Source organism: Cervus canadensis, chromosome X, assembly GCF_019320065.1.
Source record: "Cervus canadensis isolate Bull #8, Minnesota chromosome X, ASM1932006v1, whole genome shotgun sequence".
NCBI lineage: Eukaryota > Metazoa > Chordata > Mammalia > Artiodactyla > Cervidae > Cervus > Cervus canadensis.
The window spans coordinates 52,180,736-52,202,849 of record NC_057419.1 but is presented as its reverse complement, the minus strand read 5'-3'; the positions used below and the strand labels follow the sequence as shown (position 1 = coordinate 52,202,849).

The window sequence follows — 22,114 nt, the reverse complement described above, 5'->3', positions numbered from 1 at the left end:
GATAGCTCTAATGATACAAACTTCAAATAGCGATTGGCTCACAGCTAATCAGGAGCTGCAAATATTCAGACAAGAGGTATTTAGAGTTTCCTGTACTATGTGCCCTACTCCACACCTAGTGACCTATAGAAACAGAAATAGGAGGGTGACTTGAAGCAAAGTTGGGGATAGATTTTGAAGGGAACAGTCCTAAGACCTAAGTGTGTCTAGGTGTGGCAAGGAAAAGGGTAAGGAGAGAGAGAAAGAGGAAGAAGCTGTCAGAGAGAAATTAAAAGGGACAAGGAGGTGGGGAAAGAGAGCAAGTGATATTTCAAGAGTACCATCTTTGTATGTAGTAGCCACAGGCATGTGAATGTAAAAGGTGCATGATAAACACACCAACACACCAGAATTAATAGACTGAGAAAGTTAGTTTGTTGGATTCTGGTTTCTGTGGAATGATATATGATGTGTGGTATCAAGGAGCTATTTTTAAAAGGAAGTTGAATAAAACTGACAGTTTTTAAAGGGAAAAAAATGGCTCTTGGCAAATAGGTAGGTTTCTCTGGAAGTGCAGGATGGCCCAGGAAAATGAAGGGTGTTGGGGAAAGTGATCTCTGGTGCTAGCTGGGGAGGACTCTGAAATTCAAGACTAGAATGGCTTTCATCTAAGAAGGATGAGGACATTTAACACAGAACTTGAGAAAGGGGATTTCAGTGACTTTGTTTAGGATGAATTATGAGGGAGAAGGAAGAGTTGAACTGGCCAATAAGTTGTGGAGTGCAGTCTATCATATGCCCTGCTTTCTCAAATCTCTTATTTTACGCTCAACCATCTGGCCATTATGACAAGGCCCGAGGACATAAAAGGGTTACTGCTGATGGTGAGAACACCAGGAAAAAATAACTGCAAACTCTAAATAAGCAATAAGAAGTGAATGACATATTCAACTATTCATGTGTTGAGTTAGAAATATATGATATCTGTACGGAAAAACAGCCAAATCAAACTCTTCTTTCATTTTATAAGAACTGTTTGAACAAAAATGCCAATTTTATATGAAATAAAATGAAAGTAATCACCAATCTACAGTTTCAAAGTCACCTCTACTTATGCAAAACCAGCAACAGTCAACACTTTACTCTTGCCAGTTAAAATGTTTTTTTCATCTCTTTAGCTTCTGTTATACATTATTCCTATCTAACAACTTCACCAATATAAGACTGCCTTTATGTATTTGACAGATAGCTGAACAACCTACTCGGATTTCCTTCTCTCTCTCCTGCTAGCCTACCTCTCCTGCCAGGAACTTTTCCCCTTGAACCATCAAAATGTATTCCATATTTGAAATTTCAACATCTTTGAATTTTCTTCCGAGTCTTATGGGGAATTTTGTTTTCTTTTGCTTTCAGAATAAATCACGAGGTTCTAATTTTGTGAAAAATCCTCTTTAATGAAATAACCTTGGTCTTGACCCATTCCATATGTGATTTCTTTGTAATTCAAGGGAAAAAAATCAAGAACCATTATTTTCTCAAATTCTTAATTATAGCAGGAAAAAAGTAACCAATGACTTGGAACTTCTTAAAAAATGGTCTTCCTCCTCAAAATGACATACATTAACAACTGTATAAACATGAGAACAACTATAGAGATACTGCAGTGGGACTAATTTGTAGGGCTGAGATGGAAGGCAGGGAGAGAGAAGTCTAATACAGAGAAACAAATACAGTATGCTGTTAGGTAGAAATAAAAGGTAGAAAAGCTGGCATCTGAAACACATGCTGAACTTATATTCTTTCACAGGAATAAACTTCTTTAAAAAGTCTTCCATTATTTCTGCAACTTATTTTGTAACAGAAATCGCACATGCTTGTATAGAATTATACATTATAAAAAGTTAAAATCTTTACTTCTTCCTCACTAGCATCTACCTCACTTTCCCCCTCACCAGAAGCAGACTCTTTTTTAACAGTTTGGGGTGAAACCACTTCTCAGCCATTTTTTCTAGGAGCAAATATACACACTTTACAAAAACATTAACTGACTTTTACTATACACGTTATTCTGAGATTGGCTTTTGAAAGTTTAATGGTATTTTATAGCCATCATTCCATGTTAGTATACATAGCATTATCTCATTAACAGTTGCATAGGATTCTAGAGTATGGAGAGAATATTGTTTACTCAGTCAGTCCCCCACTGATGGCCATTTGGATTGCTTCAGCTTTTCACTATGTTGACAGATGCTGCACTGCCTATCCCCACACACCTTTGTGCACACATGGTAGAATGTCTGCAGGACAAATTTCTAGAAATGGAACTTCTGGGTCAAAGAGTATTTGCATTAACACCGGTAGAATCCCCCAATTCTCATCCCTAAAATTGTACCATTTGTGCTCTCACCAAAAAAAAAAAAAAAGAGAGAGAGAGAGAGAGAGACTGGTAAGGTCATTTGTTATTACCTCTCTGCGCTTGGCTTCATTCTTCCGGTATTTGTTGAAGCAGTGGCATAGGATGTTCCCACAGCAGCAAGCCACGTGCACTAGGGGGCCCTCTTTGCCCAGGCTCAGGCCAGATGACACTGCCAGTACCAGTGTGATGGTTTTGATCATCAGGGTCCACTTACCCAAATAGCCCCTAATAATGAAACCACTCAAGATAGTTTTTATCTGCAGGTTAAACAGGGATTGAACACGGAGTAAGTATGGAAACAAGGCTAAGAAGCAATAAATCTGGTCCTTATTATAGGACCTTTTAAACCATTTAAACAAGTGCACCTTTTAAACAAGTGACACATAAAAGCTTGAAACAGTGACTCAAGTTTGGGAGGGGACCCAGGATCCCATGCGCACAGTTTTATGCTTAAAAAAAAAAAAGTTTTATGCTCCTTTTTTTTGGAGGGGGGGGGGCATGTGATAGCTGGGCAAGGGAGTACTGTTAAGTATGAGAGTGCATGTGTGTGGAGAAAGGGCAACTGAGAGGGAGGGTGTTTTTCTTACTTTCCCTTACTAGTATAGCCTTGACTCTCTGCCAAAAAATCTGTAGCTATCACTTGATCAGGAAACGGAGAGAGGCAAGGCCATCCAGGTAACCTAAAATCTCAGTGGTTTCAGTCACTGTCAAGTAATCTAAACCAAAAGTCATTAGAAATAGGGTTTTAATCACCCTCCTTCTAGCCCAAATCATGTTGTAAAAAATGTGGCAAAATAGTTTCATTTCTTCTGCTCTAAAAAAGTTGACAGTACCACTATTTTTTTCAGACCAGAATCCTGCAATCTACCCTAAAAGCTTCTTGGTTAGGGAGTTGGGGAATTCTTCAGGGGGCTGGTTCACCAGGAACCCGTAGGAGGCTAGGAATCAACTCCCTTTAAATGTCTATGTGGCCCAGTCTAGGAGGAAACTTAAGGGAAGATCCAGAAAGGCCCTAGACTGCCTCGGGATCTGATCTCATTTAATATTCAACTGTAGTATATGCTGGAATACATAGTAAATGGTTTTAACTAAAAAGGATTATTGTTACCACTTATAAACCATTATAAACCATTTTAGAGACTCACCTCAGGGATTCCAGAGCCACAGGCATAAGGTGCAAACACCTTGACAAGAGATACGGCAAGGAAGGCAAATAGGAGAGCCCAGAGGACGTACATGAAATAATTGACTATGTAGGCAAAGGCTCCCTGGAACAGAGGGAAAAGAAAGAAGCTGGTTTTAGCCTAGACACCCTCAGTGAGGCATGCAGCTCTTAAGTAATGGATTTTCAGGAGAGGAGGTCAGAAAACAAACAATATTAAATTGCTCAAAATGTTTCTTCCAGACTGTCTGCAAAGCAACTACTAAAACACTGTCAGCTCATTTGCTACAGAAAATGAGAGGCTTTTGCTCCACCCAAAGGAAACTGAGGATGGCTTCTAAGGATGGACAAGAATGAAAATGCAAATTCACTTTCCATATGAGTGCTTTGATAGATTTTGTAGTCAAATATATATATACTATATCAATTTCATTAAAGTCTTAGCAGTCCTTTTATTGGAATGACTGAACCTTGGCTACACATTTCAAGTGAAGTTTGGCTCTAGAATCCCATTAAATTCACCTTTGGCTACTACCTACCTTGGTGTCAAATTCTCATAGGCAGTTATAAAATTCTTGGGTGTTTTTCTTAAAATAAGCAATGATATTCTGTAGAGATGACCACATCTTTGAGAGAATTTTGCCACTGTAGTAGCAAAGGTGTAGTCATTGAGTAGCAACAGGAATATGCAGTAAAACGTTTTGGGCTGTGACCATCAGACAAAATCAGTGAGATGTCAGATAGCCCAAAGAATAAAACAGAGATGACTACTTTTTAAAATGGAAATAATATACTTATCTTATATAAGAATATATGTTTATTATTATATATTATAATGAAGTCTGCAAGAAAAGAAATCTAATTTTGACCATTAGTAAGGATTCACCACCATTAAAAGCCTTGCAAAATAGCTATGCCTTAAAAAAAAACATTTTGAACATTGGCATATGATGCTTGGTGATAGAAATATTAGAAGTTGAAACTCACTCAAATTACATGGATCACAAAACTCAGTGGACTTTTGGTATCTTAAAACCTAAAACACTATCAAAAAAATTCATTGACCTAGACGAGGAGAACCAACACTCAGGTTTTTTTTCTGAGTTATAATTTTGACATAGGCTTCCCATTATTTTAGTCTCTGAGAGGAACAAATGATTGCTCTCTCTTAGCCTTTAGAATATAGCTAGGGAGGAAGAATACTCTACCAGGAGGAAACAAAGAGGAAAGGGGAAGAAAGGAGAAGTGGCTGAAACTGACTATAGGCAGAGACCAGGAGGCCAAGTTCTTGGCAGCAGAGCTCTTTTTAAAACCTAGAACTAACTCTCCCCAGGTAAGGATTTCACTCATTAAAAGGACAGTCAGAGAAAGTTATCATTTGAGCAAATCTCCAATTTGAAAGTTACAGTTGGAACACTTAAACACACACATACATAGCTCTAAAGGAGTAGCTTGGGGGAGCCTTGTGGTGATGGAATAACACTTCTACATTTTGACTGTGGTGGTGGCTACACAAATCTATATATATGCTAAAATCACAGTGAACTGTGCGCATGCACACACACACACTCTCTCTCTCCTTCCCCCCCTTTCTCTTCTATGCTCATAAAATGGGTGAAAATAAGGTCTGCAGGTTGCAACAATGTCACATTCTTTGTTTTGCTAGTGTACTATAAACACTTTGACCACCTGATGTGAAGAGCCAATTCACTGGAAAAGACCCTGACGGTGGGAAAGATTGAAGGCGGGAGAAGGGGATGACAAATGGTTGGATGGCATCACCAACTCAATGGACATGAGTTTGAGCAAACTCTGGGAGATGGTGAAAGACAGGGAAGCTTGGCGTGCTGCAGTCCATGGGGTCACAAAGAGTCGGACACGACTGAGGGACTGTACAACAACAAATACTTAAATGTTAGGGGCTTCCCAGGTGGTGCTAGTGGTTAAGAACCTGCCTGCCAATGCAGGAGACATAAGAGACACGGGTTTGATCCCTGTGTTGGGAAGATCCCCTGGAGGAGACCATGGCAATCCACTCCAATATTCTTGCCTGGAGAATGTCATGGTCAGGGGAACCTAGCAAACCACAGTCCATAAGGTTGCAAAGAGTCAGTCACAACTGAAGCAACTTAGCACACATGCACACATACTTATGTCATGACTGGGGGTGGCTGGGTGAAGGGTATGGGGACCTTCCTGTACCTTGCTTTGCAACTTCCTGGGAATCTATACTTCAAAAATAAAAGAGTTAAATCAAGGGAATCACTCACACACAAACACACACACACACACACACACACACACACACACACACACACAGACTCATGCTAAATTCCAGGGCTTCTCAAACTTCTCTCCATCCAAGAGGATGGGGGTGGGGTACCCAGACAGGAGCAGAGCTGAAATAGAGATTCTGTTTTATCTTAAACATGGAAATCCTTCATTCCTTTATAACAATTGTTTACATTTAATTTTTGAAAAAAAAATTTCTTCCAAATACTTGGGAAACACTGATACTCTGGGAAGGCACACAGCACATATGCTGAGGTTTCACATACCCTCCGGTATGCTGACCTTAACCCGGTTTGAGAAGCACAAACATAAACTTCTCACACGTATAGTATGCAGTTAATCCTCTAATTGACCTCTTTCACAAGCCAATATGCATAGTCAAATATGTACATAAATACTCTTATTTCTGACATTATTTTCTTATCCTTCTTTTGCCTTGACTGAGTCTGTGGCGGGGTGGTGTGCCCTTCAAATTGTTTGTGGACCAAAGTAGGTATGAAAATAAATTTTAAAAGTACAAACAACTATTCCAGTCTTGTCCTCCTCACTTTACTAACACAGTAGATGAGGAGTGAGCTGAGATGGCACCTGTTTTAGAAGTACCTGTGTAGAAGTCAGAGTGGAATTGGGAGTTGAGAGTTATTTCATGTGCTTTTGTGTTCAGTAGGAGAGATCTAACATACAAATCAAGTAGTAAAAGAAAGGTAAGGAACTGAAAAACAAAGTTACTTTTATATCCAAAACGATTTGCTAGAAGACAAGGACAAATGAAATTTTAATTTAATTTCAAAAGGGGATCATGAACAATTTCATTCCTGGGTTTCTGCTATTTTGCTAAGGAATATACTTCTTTAATGTTCTAATACAATGCTCAGGGAAATTTTGCTTAAACACCTTTTAACCCATTACATCTTTTGTTAGAAATTATAGCTTATCTGTTGGCTGACTATGGCATTTCTATGGAAATTACTAGAGAAAGATTCAGTCACACCGTGTACTAACAACTAAGAAGAAACACGGTTTGTTAAAACAAGCAAAAAGCAAATTATGTTGTTGTATAAGCGTCAAACTCCACATGTCAGAAGATATAGAAACAGGGCTGCAAAAAAAGAAAGAAACAGGGCTGCACTTAAACCACAGAGAAAGGCAGCTGGCACTGGTTCCCCTTTTCCTGAAAAGGAATGTAAAGGAAGATTCCACAATTGCCACGAGGACAGTATAAGAAATGAAGTAAATGTAAGAATAATTAAGTCAGCAGTTCAGAAATCTTCACCATGTGTTACCTCATTCGTGCTGATAATAAGCTGGGACCAGCTATTCCACTCTGGGCATTTGTCTCTGTTTTCAAAGGTGACATGCTTGGAGTTCCAGCAACAGTGTTCATGGTTAAACCAGATTCCTGATGTGCATATACCTTCTTTTAAGTCTGTCATCCAGTGAGCAGAGATGTCTATCAAGCCAGCTAGGGAACCTGATTTGAGGGAAGGGAAGGAAAGGTTACAGTTGTGAGAGAAAATAAGGAAAAAGGAATCACAATAATGGACAAGTATATACATTCTCATTCTGTCTGCAACCTCCTTTGCAACCTGATTGTCTGCTTGCTTCTTACCTATTATCTCTAATAGATTTTATCTGTTTCGAATGCCTGTTCAAGAGGGGGAAAAAGCATTGTCTGGACTAAACACTGTGTCTGCAGAATTTCTATATGGGAAACTTAGAAGAGAGCAAAGTGGTTGGGTTGGGGGTTTGGAGTGAGTGGATTTGACTTTTAGCTGCCTCACCTGGCAAAGACTCTGCTTCTGAGAGTTGATGAAGACTGATCCATAAAGAGTGTCAAGTTTATTAAAGATTGTTTTATTCTCACTTTATAGATAAGACAGAAAATGTGAACTGCCCATGTTGAAGAATATTATATGACATGTATTTGAGATGGCTTGATGGGGGCAGCTGATGAAGATTATAAGAAGGGCTCAGTCTTGATACTGATTTGGCACCAGGAACGAGGGAATTTGAGCAATGGCAAAAGCATTCTAGGCTAAGGGAACGGAATTTATAAAAGCACAAATTGTGATGTACATGGGAGATGAGATGAAGCTATAGGCAGGCTGAAGCCTTCTGAGCCTAGGGCATGAACTTTGGTTTTCTTAGTGAGATGAAGCAAAAAATATTTTATATAGATCATTCCTCAAAGAAAATTATGAGAATGAATGAGGATTCATGCACTATGGCTAATAGACTGATAGGGTTAAGATAGTTATAATACTTTCAATTCTGGCCTTCTCATCATTTCTGTTATCCAGATGAAGAAACACTGGAATAAAGAAATTAAATGGTCTAGAATCATGCTTTAAGGAAATAGCAAAGACATCATAAAATTCACAGCCCCTGAATTCCCACACTGTTCCTGCATTCAGACACACTGCTTCTATTGTTGCCCTCCAATGCTTAAAAACAAAATACCCTGTGTGTATGAAGGGAAGAAAAATATTCACTGACCACCTAGTGACAAGACATACATTAAAAAGTTGAGGATATTACGCCTATGTTCCAACAGGCTGGAGGCCATGCCGTGTGTATGTTTTGGTAGGTGCTAAGAGTGTTAATACAGGTTATTTACACACTTGAACAACCTAGTCAAATCTGACAAACTGTTTAAACCTACTCTCAGCCACTCCAGCCCCCATCGTCTCTTCCCTATTGCACTTATTGCCTGAATTCAGAAAACTAAGTGATGTTAAAGAGTTTGGCTAATTCTCTGGTTGTTTCATGTGTGTATGTCTTATTCTACCTAACCCTGGTACCCTGCATCCTCTCTTCCCTTCTATGTCTCCCTCTTCTTTTCCCAGTTGGCTCTTTCTTCCCTGGTTATGAATTTTAGCATGTTTCCCCTACCCTAAAGAATGCAGTGCTTCCATTTGTCCATGCTATCGTTTCATGCTTCTGTCCCTTCTCTCCTTCCAATGAATACCCAGTAGCTCCAGAACTTCTACAGTGATTGCCTCCCCTTGAAATCTGGCTCCTGGGACTACCTGGTGGTTCAGTGGTTAGGACTTGGTGCTTTCACTGCCAGGGCCCAGGTTCAATCCCTGGTCTGGGAGCTAAGTCGGGCAGGCCACTAGGTGCAGCCAAAAGAAAAAAAAAAAAATCTGGCTACTAATATTTATCTAAGATTTTTTTCAAGGTCACTTGTATCCTGCTAACTGCTAAACTATATAACCCCTTCTCAGCCCCCTTCCTTCTCTTCAGCCTCTGTGTAATATTTGACATTAGAGCTCACTCAGTCTATTATGAGCCAGCTCTAAACTGTCCAGACCATATTCTCGCTTCTGTATGAGACAGAGAATGGGCAGCATTAACACCCTAGACCATGGGTTGGCAAAACTATGGCCTGAGGGTCAAATCCACCTCTGTGTTTTTAAATAAACCTTTTCTTGGTCACAGTCCAGCTTGTGTGTGTACCTACTATCTATGGCTACATTTGTGCTATAGAGACCATTTGGCCCACAAATCCTAAAATATTTAGTCTGGCCCTTTATAGAAAAAACTTGCTGACCCCTGGCCCAGAAATAATCTTTGAAAACTCTGCTATGAATGAGCAGTTTCTCATTTGCTGTGATCTTCCTTTCTTTCTTCTTTTTTTTTTTTTTTTTTTAGCAAATGGACCTGCAGAGATTTAACTGACGTAGAAAACACAGGATTGTCACCAGATTTGGCTGTAACACACGAGTTGTTACCAAAGCACACAGAATGAATCAAATAACAAACCGGATTTACTATGTGGTAGCCTGATGTCGCAAAAGTATCTGGGGGTAAACAAGCCTACTGGATCTTAGTTTCCTATCCCATGACAAAGAAATGAGGGGTGGGATGGTGGAGAGTTAGTTTCTATGCATTGGAGAGGCAAGGGTAATGCCACAGCGTTCAAGAAAAATGGGGGTGTTTTATGTAAACAATGTGGCACATGGTGAACATCCCCTGCATGTCCCCCCAAGGAGCCCACTGATGGGAGACGGGGCTGCAGGGTGCTATGACAGAATGGCAGCAGCTCCCACTAGCTGCTGTGATCATTTTATACTCCACAGCTCATGAATTATCTCTAAGTAACAGCAGCTTGTGAACAACTGGGTGCTGTGCTGAGTGCTATATATGTTGTACTTCATTCAATTCTCACAGCAAATTTGCAAAATAGGTACTCTTATTATCCCTATTTTACAAGTCAGTAAACTAAAGCTTTCAAGGGTTAAGAAACCTGCCTAAAGTCACAAAACTAGCAATTGGTGGGGCTGGGATTCAAATTCAAGAAGCCACAAACTAGAGCCTGTGCTGTTAACTATGATTCCATCCCAACCACCTCCCGATTTCCCACCTAACTTCTATTTAGCTCATTATTCCCAGTCTTCCGAGGCCCATTTTTTTTTAATGCCACGAGGATATAAATCTCAGCACTTCTGCCTGGTATTCTTGGTTTTCTGCTTCCGCCACAGGAAGGGAAGTCTGCTTAGGGACCTGTTTTGAAGCTGTATTGCATAGCAAGTATACTATTCCTAGATAGACCATATAGTTGGAGTGGCTTAGGAGCTTGATGGAGAAGACAGGAAAAGGTAGTACCATCCCAGTCCTCAACCACCATGAAAGAATAAGAGTGTAGGCCCCTTAAGGGTATGAGCCATGTCCTACATATTTTACCCCTAAATGAAGAGAGAAGATGTTTAAGAAGTAACTACAAAAATCTTTCAAGAAGTCCTCTTCTACATCTTCTTTCCTAAATCCCATGTGAAAGAAAGCAAAAGTTTTAGTCACTCAGTCATGTCTGACTCTTTTGCAACCCCATGGACTATAGCCCGCCAGGCTCCTCTGTCCATAGGATTCTCCAGGCAAGAATACTGGAGTGGGTAGCCATGCCCGCCTCCAGGGGATCTTCCTGACCCAGGGATCGAACCCAGGTCTCTTACATTGGAGGCAGATTCTTTACCCATGTGGTATATGTTAAAAAAACAATTGGGAATTCCCTGGTGGTCCAGTGGTTAGGACTTGATGCTTCCCCTGCAAGGGCATGGGTTCAATCCCTGGTCAGAGATCAAGATCCTGCCAGTCACAGAGTTGCTCCCACCCCTCCCCCCAAAAAAATGAAAACAAAAAAAAAATCCTATCTCGAACAGAAAGGTTCTTCCTCAAGATAAGCTTCAAAAGTCAGGGCTAACAGCACCTTAAAATGGATATAATATTTTATAGTATACAAATGCACTTAAATGCATTTCCTTATTTAATCTCATTTATTTAATGAAGGAGATGAGGTATCAGTACCTCTTTACAGTTAAGGTCATCAAGCTTCCAAAAGGTCCATGAGTGATTTCTTTCATGTAGGAAAACAGTAAAGCACAGCATTCGATTCAGTTCATGACTTGGGGGACGGGCACACCACAATTTTAGGAAATCTGTTTAGAAAGTTAACATGGTTTACCATACCTGATAAAAGCCCAATAAGTAGCATCAACAACCAGCCAGAAAAAGCATCGCTCACACTGTGAATTAAGGCCCATGTTGATTCTTTGCTTTTGTTGGTAATCTAGGGAGAAATGAGAAAACATTGATAGATTTTACACACACCCTTGCTTTTTCACATCAAAATGTGCAATAAAGAAACACAAAGACAAACCTATTCATTAGGAGACCAATTTAGAGTTACTTCTCAAGTCTTTGGCTGAACCAAAGTCACCAAGAACTTTGAGGTTTATTGAACCTTGTTTTACCAAACCCCACCTTCATCTCCAGTATTGCAATGCCTGCAAGTACCTTATTCAAGGCTTCCCTATTTAGCAGCTAATTTCTTTTATTTTTAATAAGGCCTTTGTCTTTTATTTATTATTTCTGGCTGCACTGGGTCTCCGTTGTTGCACATGGGCTTTCTTTAGTTGTGATGAGCAGGGGCTACTTTTGTTGTAGTGTGCAAGCTTCTCACTGCGGTGGCTTCTCTTGTTGCAGAGTACAGACTCTAGGCATACAGGCTCCATAGTTATGGCACATGCACTGAGTTGCCCCATGACACGTGGGATCTTATTGCAGCAGGGATCAAACCCATGTCCCCTGCATTGGCTGGCGGATACTTAACCACTGGACCACCAGAGATGCCTTCTAGAGATTTTTTTGTTGTTGTTGTTGGCTGTGCTAGGTCTTCGCTGCTGCTTAGGTTTTCCTCTAGTTGCGGAGAGCAGGGACTACTCTCTAGTTGTGCTGAATGGACTTCTCACTGAGGTGGCTTCTCTTGTCCTGGATTATGGGCTGTATGGTGCTTGGGCTTCAACAGTTGCAGCACGTGGGCTCAGCAGTTGCAGTTCCCAGGCTCTAGAGCACAGTCTCAACAGTTGTGGCACACAGACTGATGGGCTTATTAGTTCAGTTGCTCCTTGGCTCATGGGATCTTCCTGGATGAGAGATTGAATGCATGTCTCCTGCATCGGCAGGCAGATTCTTTACCACTGAGCCACCAGGGAAGCCCCTTAGCTGCTAATTTCTTATAACATCAACCTGTTTTGCTTACTGCAGTGGTCTCCTTCTGGCCTGGACATCAGATAGTCCTAAAATGGTCTCTTGACTCACAGAAAATAGTCTGATTGTTTTTCAAAGAATACATAAATATGGGCTTATTTGAGTGGTGACAATACAATCTGAAGTTTACTACATGGGGCTGTAATTCAGGTCAGGCAAATTCTAAGACTTGATACCACAAACCCCTAACTGTACAGTGATTGTAGTTCCTAAATGATATTAGGGATGATCTCTTTCATTTTCAAAAACCTGCTGGGAATATCTGCAGCTATCAAGAGGTACAGAAATGTTTACCTTTTTAGGCCCTAGCCTTGTCAATTTAGCTCTTCAGTGCTCACATTTCAAAACCAAGCATTCTGACAACTTTGGCATTAGTACTTCCCCTTTCTCTGCCTCTATTTCTTATCTTTGAAACTGAAAGTTAGCTGCCCCATCTTGATCTGCAGCTACATCACGAGTAATAAATTATTGTGTGCTGTACTGTGTTTAGTTGCTCAGTCATGTTTGACTCTTTGCAACCCCATGGACTGTAGCCCGCCATGCTCCTCTGTCCGTGGGGTTCTCCAAGCAAGAACACTGTAGGGGGTTGCCATTTCCTCCTCCAGGGGATCTTCCCAACCCAGGGATCTAACATGTGCCTCCTGCATCTCCTGCATTAGCAGGCAGATGTTAAAAGCACTTTAAAATTTCATTTAGACTTATGACTTTAAGTTTCCAATTGAAATGCTGAAAGTAGATGAGGTGACACTTTTCCCTGACAGTGTTTCCATTCAGATGATGAACAGCTAATGCTTAAAAAAGGTCTCCTTTGAACATTTGATAAACACATTTCAATTGATTCTGAATTATTATTATTTGATATAATGTGTCTCAGATGCAACCATATTGATACAATGGGAAATGTACTCCTGTCATTTCACAGGTGGTTTTCACAATCTGAGTAACATGTTGAAAAAGCAAATGATGACGAACTAAACTCTGAATTATATAGAGAAAAAGATTCTAAGGCTATAAAACTATATTTTAAAGTGTGCCTGATGAATTAATATAATAGAAAGAATACATGGATATGTTCCCAAATAGCAGGAATCTTATTAAAAAAAACAAAATGTTTTATAAAGATCACCTTTTTGAGTTAGGAGAAGAAAACTCAGTGGGATTATCACAAATCTAAGGATTACAAAGAAACTTCTCAAAACCTGTACCTGGGACAATCCTGGGCTCAGGTGGTCATGAGAAAAGCAGTTAGGAGCCGGGAAAGGAATGAAAAGTGACCTGAACCTGACGGCTCAGGAGATTCACTCAGGTCTGAGAGGAGGAAACCAGGAACTCAGGAGAAAATGGAGTCAACTTAAAAAGCAAATTTTAAATTTGGACTCAAAGCAGAAAACAAAAAGAAAAAAACTAATCATACCTACTGTTGGTTGAAGACATGTTCGCCATTGAATCAGGATGATGGGGGCTGAATAAGCTCTCCACATGCTCCTGACTCAGACTAGAAATTGTGATTCCCTGATTTAAATGATATTCAGCAGTAAGTTAAAGGCAAATAACCTTGGTGGGCTGCTCTGAGAAGTTTTCACAGTACTTTGAAAAGACAAAAGTATGGAGGTTCTCTTGTCATATTCAAAACAAAACTGAGCCATAGCTCTAAGTACTTCTATTAACTATCATACTAAATTAATGTCATTGATTTGAATTTGATTGGTCTTGCAGTTTTTAGTTCAGTGCATAAATGTGCTTTGGTTTTATACTTGTAAAAGAGCTATAATCACAGGTTTATCCTGTAAGCTTCAGTAAACACTCTTTTTCTTTAAAGAGAGTCCACTTACTTTTCTTAGTTGTAAAAATTCTGCTTCAAGGGAAAACCATAAAGAAGGATGAGATGGGGAAGAAAGATTTTGAAATTTATTTTGGTCCCTCCCACCAACTGTTTTCACCTTTCTACATAGACATTTACACCCAATGATCCTTTTCAACCACTCACTATAGGAAGATAAATCATCATTAAATATAAATTATTTTCAAGATGCCTTAAAAATAAAAATAAAATAAAACCCTACATGGCCAACAGAAAATAAATTCAGCCACATCCAGGGCAGAGGGTTATATATGGAAAGAATATATATTTTCAACTTCTCCTGATGTTTCCTAACACTCAGCTCACAAAGCATCTTTTGTCTTACCTCTCGGTGCCTATCCCGGTCTCGAGACTTCTCTCTCACCCAATCAATTGTATTGAAATCATCATAGGTCCCCACACCAGGGATTGGCTCCTCCAAGAAGTCCATCATCCTATTTGAAGAACCTATTCCTCCACCACTGTATGACCTATTCTCTGGATTGAACAGAAAGAAGACATTAGTAATACAGACACTTTGGACATTTTTAATACCTCCTTTTTGAGCACCAGGTGAGCCCTTAAACTATCAGATGACTACAGTTAGGGTATGTTGATAAAGCAGGATGATCACCTGGCAGGAACATCCTTCACATTCAAAGGTTTCTGTGGTTTAGGCACAAAACAATGAGCATCTCAAGGCAGTGTGAATGGAAAGGGACAGATGAGAACGACGGTACAAAAGGAGAACTGACAGTTGAAATACAGGGTAAAAGGATGTATGAAACAAAAGACAAGAGCTTGGAGCAGTTTAGATATTTCAGTTTATGTTTTGGGAGGAAGACAAAAGGGTCAAAGGTTTTTGCAGACAAATTACATCAGAAACCATTTTATTAATACATTTACAAGGCAGTAATTCAATCCTCAGAAGTGGCTTTTGCCTGAGGAGGGACTCCAAAGAAAGCATGTGGGTCTCTTCCAGAGTTAAGCTGGCTGGAATGTACATATTTCACTTCCATGGATATAAGACTTTGATCCTTGATGTCATGAGCCTGTGGAAACTTTTACTGAGTATTCCAGGACAGTCTAAGATTTCCAAGTAGAGATTTAAAGAAAAGTGCATGGCTCAGAAATGACAGGTCCCTCCCTGATCCTTCAACTGAAAGAAACATATCCATTTGGCCAACAATCACATTTACCTGCTTCGTTTTTAGCACTTCTACTATAATAACTTAGGCAAATGCTTTATCTTCCTTTCTAGACTAGAAGCTCTTTGAGGGTAGCCCTATCTCTGATTCACCATTGCCTTCTCCAGTGTCTAGCACACAGCCACAGCCCAGTAAATATCAGGTGAGCCCAAGTTTGTTTGATGAACTGTTGGGATGAGGGAGGAGTATTTAAACTCAGAAGTGACACTTACACAAGGTTACTTAGTATTACTTAACAAACTTCTTTACAAGATTTCCACAATCCTCTGGTAGAACAAAATTTCACTATTAAACACAAAATGTAAAACTGTATTCAGGAATGCATGCAAATGCACACTGAGGAAAAATGCAGAGTAACGCCATCAATGAACTCAACTAGCCACAGCTCACATTTGCAACACCAACCTTGGCAGGGACAAAGCTATATCCAGACTGTCTGATGATAAGTTCCTCTGCAGAGGCTAAAGTGGGCCCAAGTTGACCTCGTCTCCCCCCAGCTACATCCTCAACTAACAGACAATTTGAGCACTTTCAAAGGACAAGTTTGAATTAACACCCAAGTTGCACCTGGTTTACAAATTCTAAGTCTTCCAAATACCTAGTTCAGCATACCTTTCACAAACAAGGCACAGCTGAAAGGAAAAGCTCTGCAGAATCCAAATCACAGTAAGAGTGGGGGTGAGGTGGGGGGGGGGGAGTGGAGGAGGTGAACAAGTTAATCTTAAAACCCCTAACCAAAGTCCTTTCCGTATCTTCAAGCGTACCTGACCATGAAATGGTTGTCTGCTGAATCACCAGCTCAGCATTTCCTATCATGTCAGTGGCATGCTGATAAAGATGAATGCTGGTGTGTTGTCTGAGAGATTGGAGGGAAACAGCCAGCTGGGAAGGAGGGCAGAAAGAGGCTGAAGTATGTGGGGCAGGAGGGAACCAAGCTCTTTGAATTCTCAAGACAAATGCTGACATGAACACAGGACACCAACCAACCAGAAACTGACTTTTTCAAGCAGGTTAATGCTTCAATTCAATTTGCTCTGGTTTAAGTGTGCTCCCTTCAGGAGAAATTTTCAAAGGATTTTGTGAAACTGATTTTTAAAAAGCTTCTACTAGATATCTAATGTTACACTAGGTATCAAATGAGGCCCCCAGTTCAAAGGATATTAAGACAAAATGAAGATCTGCAACAGCTTCCTAACAGGAAAGAAAAAATCCTATTACATCACTGGGTAACATGAGTACTGAATCATCCTTCTTTGTAGATAGTCTATTATAAACGCAAATTGTCAGGCAGCTCGGAAAGAGCAGGCAATGATTAGAATCCGACAACAGACTGCTTGTGATTCTCCAGACCCCCTTCTCCCTGGGGTCATGCTTTGGTCCTTGGCCAGGCTCAAGCCTGCTTACCTTCAATCACAGCTTTCTTTTTTTCTGCCTCAAAGAAGAAATAACCTTGGCGGCCCGCATTTCCTCATTTAGGTTGAGGAGCTTTTACAGAAGGAGCCCCGGTCTGAACTGCTTTAGAAGGGCACTTGCTGTATTCTCTGCCTTTCACAGGAACAAACACCACCTAAAGAACCACCAATGTTCCCTGGCGGTCAGAATGTGATGTCACTGTTGGAATCACATGACCAGACCCTTGGACCAGCCTTGGAGAAAGAAGATTTTTAACTAAGCACAGAAGCCTTAAAGATGTAGTCTCATCTAAACAAATGCCATCAAACCAGAGGCAGTCAGGTCAGTTCAGAAAACTGGGATTCAGACAAATTTAAGGTTTTCAGAAACCATTTAGCAGAAAATCTAAGAAGGCAAAGTATAAATATCAGAAAGCATTTAAAATTACAGGGATCTTAAATATTTTAAAAGGGGCAAGGGAAAGAGAGACAGGCAAATATGGAAAGGTTTTTTTTTTTAAGTGCACTGGATACCAATAACAGATAAAAATCTCACTAGAGTAACGAGCTAAATTAGTGAAATGAATGAAAGATGCCAGACACAAGAGAGCACATAACATGATTTTATTCATGTAAGTTCAAAGGCAGACAAACCTAAGTTATATGGTTTTAGGATACCCATGTAAGTGACTACATTATAAGGGGAAACAAGAAAATGCCAAAAGTAAAGATAGTAGCTGACTAGGGAGAGAGGGGAGTCACCTTCTGGATGGAGCACATGGTGAGGGTTGGGCTTTGGGAAGCTGGCAATTTTTCTTAATCTGGGCAGGGGTTACCTGAGTATTCACATTATGATTATTCTTTAAATTGTATACACATAGCTTATGTCTTTCTATAGAGAAAATTATGAAAAATTGAACCACATATGACCTTAGCATACAAAGTCAGGTCTTTAATACCTCCTAGTAACTTTGAAACTCAGAAAGCAGTCAAGAAAATAAGTTGTTTCTTAGCAGTAGTACTCTACCTAGAAAGCAGTATCAAGTCTGATCTCATTAATCCAACCTGGGTAAAAGTAGATATTTCAGCCATGAAAATTAATTCACTAGTACATCTGCACTGTTTTAAAGACTTTCCCTTCTCTGGTCCTATTCTGAAGGCTACTGTTCAGCAAGTCTTAATGAACTGTGCAATAAGCAAAAGGCTAATGCAGTAAAGAAGAATTAAATTGCCATCTCTACATATAGGTAACACTGAGGTAACACTGATATATAGCAAAGTTGTTAAGAGAGTAAATCTTAAGCGTTCTCATCATACGGAGAAAACTTTTTCTTTTCTTCTTTCTTTTCCTTTTATTGTATCTATATGAGATGGGCTTCCCTGGTGGCTCAGAGGGTAAAGAATCTGCCTGCAATGCAGGTGGACCCAAGTCTGATCCTTGGGTTGGGAAGATCCCCTGGAGAAGGGAATGGCTACCCATTCCAGTATTCTTGCCTGGAGAATCTCATGGACAGAGGAGCCTGGTGGGCTACAGTCCATGGGGTCACAAAGAGTCAGACACAACTTGGCGACTAAACAACAACAACATGAGAAGATGGATGTTAGTCGAACTCATTGTAGTAATCATTTCACAATGTATGTAAATCAAAGCATCCTGATTTATACCTTAAACTTATGCAGTGATGTATGTCAATTTTTTCTCAACAGAACAGGAGAAAAAGAAAATTGCCATCTCCTAACCACCTAAGTGAATGCACAGAACAGCCACTGTTAAACATTAATCTAGTCGGTGTGCTCCAATAATCAGACCTAAATATAGTGTTTCAAAATGTTGTGATTACTCTCATCAATTCTTAAGGCCTGATGCATCCTAAAATATCAATATAACAAAATCTTAGGAAATGTGAGGCACTTCATGGAACCTACATGCTTTTGGTCCAGTCCATCACTATGACAGTATCTCAGTTCTTGATGAACTAACCTAGCACTAACAAGGAGTAAAATGAAGCGGCAACTGATAGTATTGTGGCAAAAAACTAACAAGTTTAAAAAGCAAAAGCTATGACTCAAATGTGACTGTATTGTACAATTATACTTTTAGAAAAGTATGTATTTCTTACTTAAAGAGGATGACAGGGCCAACCTCACAAGCCTCCTTCAAAATTATCTTTACTAAATGGGATTCTATGTGTAGTATCTGAAGACCACTACAGAATATATTCACTTATACTAAGATTTGCATTACCTTATTAGATTATTTTACACTTTAACATACTAGTTTTTGGTACTTAAAAAATGTATAGATCTTCAATGTACAGTAACTGGATTGCATAGCTAGTACCATGTCAATAACTTCTGGTGAAATTTCATGTGTTTTTCAAATGCTCCATCAGTGCTTCTGTGGAGGAACTATTTTATTCCATGTAAATTTACCTCTTTTGAAAACCAGAGGACTGACAGCTATGACACAGTCCTCCTACTAAAATGAGATTTAATTACAATTCAGATTAAGAAATGAGGCACTGGATTTGCAGCAACGTGGTTGGATCTAGATATTATCATACTAAGTGAAGTAATGCAGAGAAAGACAAATGTTGTATGATACCACTTATATGCAGAATCTAAAAAAATGATACAAATGTACTTATTTACAAAATAGAAACAGACTCATAGACATATAAAACAAACTTACAGTTACTAAAGAGGAAGGAAAGGGAGATAAATTAGGAGTTTGGGATTAGCAGAAGCACACAACTATATATAAAATAGATACCCAACAAGGACCTACTGTATAGCATAGGAAACTAATACTCAATATTTTGTAATAACCTATAAGGGAAAAGAATATGAAAAGGAATATAGATATATTTAGTGTATATATATACACACATACACATACACACACTAAAACTACAATGAGAATTGTTGTATTCAATTTTTGGCTGTAACTTATGCAATTGCTTTTTGTGATTTTTAGAAAAGGAGGCACCTGTGTTACTTTATTACTATAAAATTTTCCTAACCAACATTTGGTGAATTTTACTAGTCAGTCTACCTCACATTTTGTTTGAGTCTAAATTGTTTTAAGTTATGTTTACAGTATGTTTTTATCCTTTAATTTGGTGGCTGCATTAAAATTCTCTCCAAAAAAAAAAAAAATTCTCTCCCATCCTCCCCAAAATGTATAAATGAATCACTCTACTGTATACCAGAAATTAACACAATATCATAAATCAACTATACTTCAATTAAAAAAATAAATGAGGCAATGGTATTCAGAATTTGACATTATATTTCTTTTACTCTCTTCTACCCCACTATTCCCTTCTCTGCCAAAGGTGTAATCTCTAGCACATGTTCCTTTATACAGGCTGTCAGGTGTAGGTCAATTACTATGAGTAACAGAAAGAAATGCTTACCAATTTTAATGTATCCTATGATAAAACCACAACGATAAAGTTAATATTTGGGGACAGAGTTATTTTTGTGGAGCACAGATCTGATCAGATCATTTTCTGTTTCTAATATGTTAGTTGTTCCTACAACAGTTTTTAAAACTTTCAACACAGGAAGACCACTTAATGGGGATTTGACACCAGTATGGACTAGAAATTAGAAGATATTCATCATAGTTTTTAGAATAGGAAAAAATACTTTAAGTGTAAAATAAGGATGATGACAATGATACTACTACTTTTTAAGGTTTTATCAATGAGAGGGATGAAACTGTACTCTTTCACAGAGGTATCTATATATGACTTGATGACAAATAGCTTAAGCTGTGGGTCTTATTCCACATCCAATTGGTCTGTTTTCTTAGCATTTTTTTTACTTAGTAGAAAGAAATATTAAATTCATAAAACTAAGTTATCAAGAACGAGTGTAGAAATGATTCCATTCCAGATCAACTACTGAGGTACAAATAGAGTAGCAAAATGCAAAAAGCTTTCCAAAAAACAGTGGATTAAGACTTAAGCTTCTTTAGATAAACAAGGACCTACTGTATAATGCAGGGAACTATAGTCAATATCTTGTAATAACCTATAAGGGAAAATATTAATAATCTGAAAAAGTATATATAATCGGAATCACTTTGCTGTACAACCAGAAATACTGTAAATCAACTATACTTCAATTTAAAAACAGGGAGATTTTTTTAAAAAGTTAATCTTCTGGTGTGTAAATACTCTGCCAAGAAAAAAAGCAAAATTAAACAACAGCTCTAAATACCAAGATTGGGGTCCTTCAGTTCAGTTCAGTTCAGTCACTCAGTCATGTCCAACTCTTTGCGACCCCATGAATCGCAGCACGCCAGGCCTCCCTACGGTCACAAACTCCCGGAGTTTACTCAAACTCATGCCCATCGAGTCGGTGATGTCATCCAGCCATCTCATCCTCTGTAGTCCCCTTCTCCTCCTGCCCCCAATCCCTCCAAGCATCAGGGTCTTTTCCAATGAGTCAGTTCTTTGCATCAAGTGGTCAAAGTATTGGAGTTTCAGCTTCAGCATCAGTCCTTCCAGTGAACACCCAGGACTTATCTCCTTCAGGATGGACTGGTTGGACCTCCTTGCAGTCCAAGGGACTCTCGAGAGTCTTCTCTAACACCACAGTTCAAAAGCATCAATTTTTCGGCACTCAGCTTTCTTCACAGTCCAACTCTCGCATCCATACATGACCGCTGGAAAAACCATAGCCTTGACCAGACGGACCTTTGTTGGCAAAGTAATGTCTCTGCTTTTTAATATGCTATCTAGGTTGGTTATAACTTTCCTTCCAAGGAGTAAGCATCTTTCAATTTCATGGCTGCAGTCACCATCTGCAGTGATTTTGGAGTCCAAAAAAATAGAGTCTGACACACTGTCTCCCCATCTATTTCCCATGAGGTGATGGGACCAGATGCCATGATCTTAGTTTTCTGAATGTTAAGATTTAAGCCAACTTTTTCACTCTCCCCTTTCACTTTCATCAAGAGGCTTTTTAGTTCCTCTTCACTTTCTGCCATAAGGGTGGTGTCATCTGCATATATGAGGTTATTGATATTTCTCCCAGCAATCTTGATTCCAGATTGTGCTTCTTCCAGCCCAGCATTTCTCACGATGTACTCTGCATATAAGTTAAATAAGCAGGGTGACAATATACAGCCTTGACATACTCCTTTTCCTATTTGGAACCTGTCTGTTGTCCCATGTCCAGCTCTAACTGTTGCTTGCTGACCTGCATACAGATTTCTCAAGAGGCAGGTAAGGTGGTCTGGTATTCCCATCTCTTTCAGAAGTTTCC

The 22,114-nt window shown here is 39.3% G+C and overlaps 1 protein-coding gene across 2 annotated transcripts in view; it reads right to left on the bottom strand.

Annotated features, from left to right (window-relative positions):
- Nucleotides 1-22,114, bottom strand: part of CLCN5 (chloride voltage-gated channel 5) — a 189,706-nt gene that overhangs the window by 13,934 nt on the left and 153,658 nt on the right. The window contains exons 1-6 of one of the 2 annotated variants that reach the window (XM_043457843.1): nt 16,848-17,083; nt 14,582-14,733; nt 11,316-11,415; nt 7,133-7,320; nt 3,541-3,663; nt 2,446-2,652 (exon numbers count right to left, since the gene is read on the bottom strand). In XM_043457843.1, the coding sequence (XP_043313778.1) occupies nt 2,446-2,652; nt 3,541-3,663; nt 7,133-7,320; nt 11,316-11,415; nt 14,582-14,689 (726 nt within the window). In that variant the 5' untranslated portion in view covers nt 14,690-14,733; nt 16,848-17,083. Of the gene's footprint in view, nt 1-2,445; nt 2,653-3,540; nt 3,664-7,132; nt 7,321-11,315; nt 11,416-14,581; nt 14,734-16,847; nt 17,084-22,114 lie in introns of those variants that run through there. The other variant, XM_043457842.1, reaches the window with a different exon arrangement.